The sequence below is a fragment of the Cebus imitator genome, unplaced genomic scaffold (assembly GCF_001604975.1).
Source record: "Cebus imitator isolate Cc_AM_T3 unplaced genomic scaffold, Cebus_imitator-1.0 Scaffold66, whole genome shotgun sequence".
NCBI lineage: Eukaryota > Metazoa > Chordata > Mammalia > Primates > Cebidae > Cebus > Cebus imitator.
The window spans coordinates 5564487-5568129 of NW_016107381.1; the positions used below are offsets into that span (position 1 = coordinate 5564487).

At 42.3% G+C, this 3643-nt stretch overlaps 1 protein-coding gene across 2 annotated transcripts in view; it reads right to left on the minus strand.

The window, feature by feature from the left end:
* Positions 1-3643, minus strand: part of RFWD3 (ring finger and WD repeat domain 3) — a 51887-nt gene that overhangs the window by 43217 nt on the left and 5027 nt on the right. For both annotated transcript variants that reach the window (XM_017530553.2, XM_017530554.2), the window contains exon 2: positions 2299-2923. In XM_017530553.2, coding sequence (XP_017386042.1) covers positions 2299-2921 — 623 coding nt within the window. In that variant the 5' untranslated portion in view covers positions 2922-2923. The remainder of the gene's footprint in view (positions 1-2298; positions 2924-3643) is intronic.

Genomic DNA, 3643 nt, shown 5'->3' on the forward strand with positions numbered 1-3643 from the left:
ACCAGGATGGTCTCGATCTCTTGACCTCGTGATCCACCCGCCTCGGCCTCCCACAGTGCTGGGCTTGAGCCACCGCGCCCGGCCAGCAATTTTTTTTTTTTTTTTTGAGACAGAGACTCACTCTGTTGCTCAGGTTGGAGTACTTGCCCAGGCTGGAGTACAGTAACAAGATCTTAGCTCACTGCAACCTCCACCTCCTGGATTCAAGCAATTTTTGTGCCTCAACTTCCCTAGTAGCTGGGACCACAGGTGTGTGCCACCACACCCAGTTAATTTTTTATATTTTTAGTCCAGATAGGGTTTCACCATGTTGGCCTTGGACTCCTGACCTCAAGGGATCCGCCTAACTTGGCCTCCCAGAATGCTGGGTTTATAGTTGCTAGCCACCAAGCCCAGCCACACCAAGCAATTTTCTGACTGGAGTCTGGCTTCTGTGTGGCTCTCTGGAGATTCTATTTTGCTTTGTAAGTTGGCATCTGGTTTATAAGTATCACCTATGAGTTGGTAAATACAAGTCAGTGTGCCTGACCAAAAGGAATCCACTCTGTGTCCCCCAACAAGAATGAGTGCATGGATAGGCAAGACTGAGGACTACTGAAGGAGGCCTCCTGACAGCCAGTTCCTGGAGACACCACTCACAACTTTCAGCCATGGAAAGCTGGCCCACTTACTTTAGCAGGGTCCCCAGACTACACCATAAGGTGCCTTCACCTATAACACAAATGTATGAAATCTTCCCCTTCCTTTATAATGTGAGTAATGACATCTTAAAATAACAGAGTATAGCCAGGCCTGGGGGTGCACACTGGTAATCTCAGTTACTTAGGAGGCTGAGGCACAAGAATCACTTGAATCCGGAGGCAGAGGTTGCAGTGAGCTGAGATAGCGCCACTGTACTCCAGCCTGGGCGCCAGAGCAAGACTCTTGCCTTAAAAACAAAAAAAATCCAGAGTAATGTGCTTGGCAATACTTGTCAACACAGAACTATGCACCTGTCATCCTTCATGTGTACTACAGACAGACTGGAGCCACAGTCATGGCAAGCCCCAACATAAAATCAGCAGGATCCATGAAAAAGGATGCTGAATCTAGATTTAGAAGGTGCAATTCCAATTCCAGCCTTATCACAACCAAATCACAAATTATCCCATCAGCTTCCTCATTTGTAAAACATGAGTAATGGATAACCTAGCTACTACTTTTTAGTATCATCTCAATATTTTCACAATGTTAGAAAATATGGGTATGGTGGCACACGCTAATCAGGAGGCTGAGGTAGGAAGATCACCTGAGCCCAGGGAAGCTGAGGCTGCAGTGAACTGTGATTGCACCACTGCACTCCAGCCTGGACAGCAGAGTGAGACTCTGTCTCAAAAAAAAAAATTAAAAATAAAAATAAAGAAATACATAAATAATAAGAAAAAGAAGAAAGAGAAAACAAAGGGATTTGATTGATGCTGCCTCCATTTGCCTGTGTAGAAAACAAGGCAGATCAGGTTTCAATACCAGTCCTAACTCTTCTATGGTATAGCTATGAGACCCTAAAGAAAGCCCTCTCTCAGGGTGCCAGATTCCTTCACATACAAATTAAAGGTTGAATTAAATTTCTAAGCATTTTGAAAACACTTAGAAGACCAAATGTGAAATAAAATAAACAAGCTGGAAAAACAGACAGGGTAATTAGCTGTGCGTGATGGCAAGCACCTGTAATCCCAGCAACTTGGGAGGCTGAGGCAGAAGAATCGCTTCAACCTGAAAGATGGAGGTTGCAATGAGCCAAGATCATGGCATTGCACTCCAGCCTGTGTGACAGAGTGAGACTCAGTTTTAAAACAAAAAAACCAGACAGGATACAGACAATTGTTATTCTTCATAATAACCCTGTCAACACTTGACAGCTAAGCTCTTCAAGAGACAAGTTCACAGCAAAGACTATGAAAGAATATTAACTGTATCTCTAAGTGGAATGCCAGTGAATAATGAATATGGGTGAGTGGAGGAGACTTACAAGTTAAGAAATAATTTGTGGTATACAAGACATAATCTGAAGAACAACTAATATACAGAGGTTGCCAACAAACTACCACCTATTTTTCAAGACACAACAGTTTAACTTATCCCCTCATTACTTTGTGAAGTAAGGCAAGCACTTCTATTTCCATTTGACTTATGAAAAAATGAGGGTCAGAAGTTATCTGACTTGCCAAAAGTCACACTGTCAGTCCCTGAATGGCAGAGCCTCAGTTTCATATTTGCTAGTACAGCATTGATCACAAACTTATCCATGTATTTATTTACCTGGCACTGTCTGTCCTCTGAGATCCTCCGGCTCTTGTCCTCCGTGAAGCAGATATCCTCCTTCTTGTTCTTATTGGCCCTCCACCGTGGTTTGAAGGAGCAGGTCTGAGGAATTCCAGCATGCCATGAATTCTCTGTAGCCCACTGATGAAGCTGGTCATTGAATGCAATGAAGATGCTTGGATGTTGTGATTAGCACCAGAAGCCTGGCTATGTTGTTCTGAAGCCCCTGGACTGATGTTCTCCACATTGTCTTCTCCCACAACCTCGACTTCTTCTGTCAGGTCAATGGACAGTTGTGGAGCAGGCTGGAGCAGGGGTGGTCTCACTTGGCTATTGGCTACTTCAGCAGGAGAAGCATGGAGCAGGGGTGGTCTTGCTTGGCTATTGGCCACTTCAGCAGGAGCAGGCTGGAGCAGGACTGGTTCCCCTTGGCTACTGACCACTTCAGCAGGAGATGGCTGGATGACAGGTGGTCCCCTTTGTCTGCTGAGCACATCAGCAGGAACAAGCTGGAGGAGGGCTGGTCCCCCTTGGCTGCTGGCCATGTCAGCAGGAGCTGGCTGTTCTACAGCATGATTTAACTGTTCCTGAAGATCATACTCCATTGCTTCCTGAGCCATCACTAGAGAAACAATATTTGTAAAAAGTATTAATGAAATAGATAAAACATGCTATGTAGCTGACAGAATCATATTTAGTTCTTTCTGAATTTATGTTTAAGATCATTCTTAGCAAGACTGAGAAGCTTCAAGAGAGGATTTTAACTACTTAAGTCAGAAGTGTTTGGTAATTGACTTTCTTCGCTACAACAAGCGTTTATAACCAGTTTTCCAGTTTGCCCTTAGAAAACACAAAGTCCTGTGATAGTAATATCTTCCAAAATGGAAAGATCTATTAACCAAGGGGATTAAACTACTGGGTCTAAAAGTAATCTCTCAGACACACTGCAGTTCTCTGTCTCAAGCTGAATATGGACATTCACCAAAATCAAACACTTATAATGCTGTATCTAATCTTAGCAGGCAATATAAATCTTTCACAGCATCAACAGTTACAAAGGACAGAGAAATTTCACACTTGCAAATTTAACTGAGTTACTAACTCAAATTAACTGAGTTACTAACTTAAAATGAAAGTTTACCTAATTTTTCCAAAAAGGCTGCACAAACTTCATCCTATCATTATTTTTGTTTTCCATTTCTAATTTCATCATATTAGTCTATTCAAATATTAAGCACCTATGTTCCTTTCATTATGTTTCCCATCTTTAATTCCATCCATAACATCAGTCTGAAAACTACCACCTAGTTTTTAAATTTAAAAAAAAAAAAAAAAAAAAAAA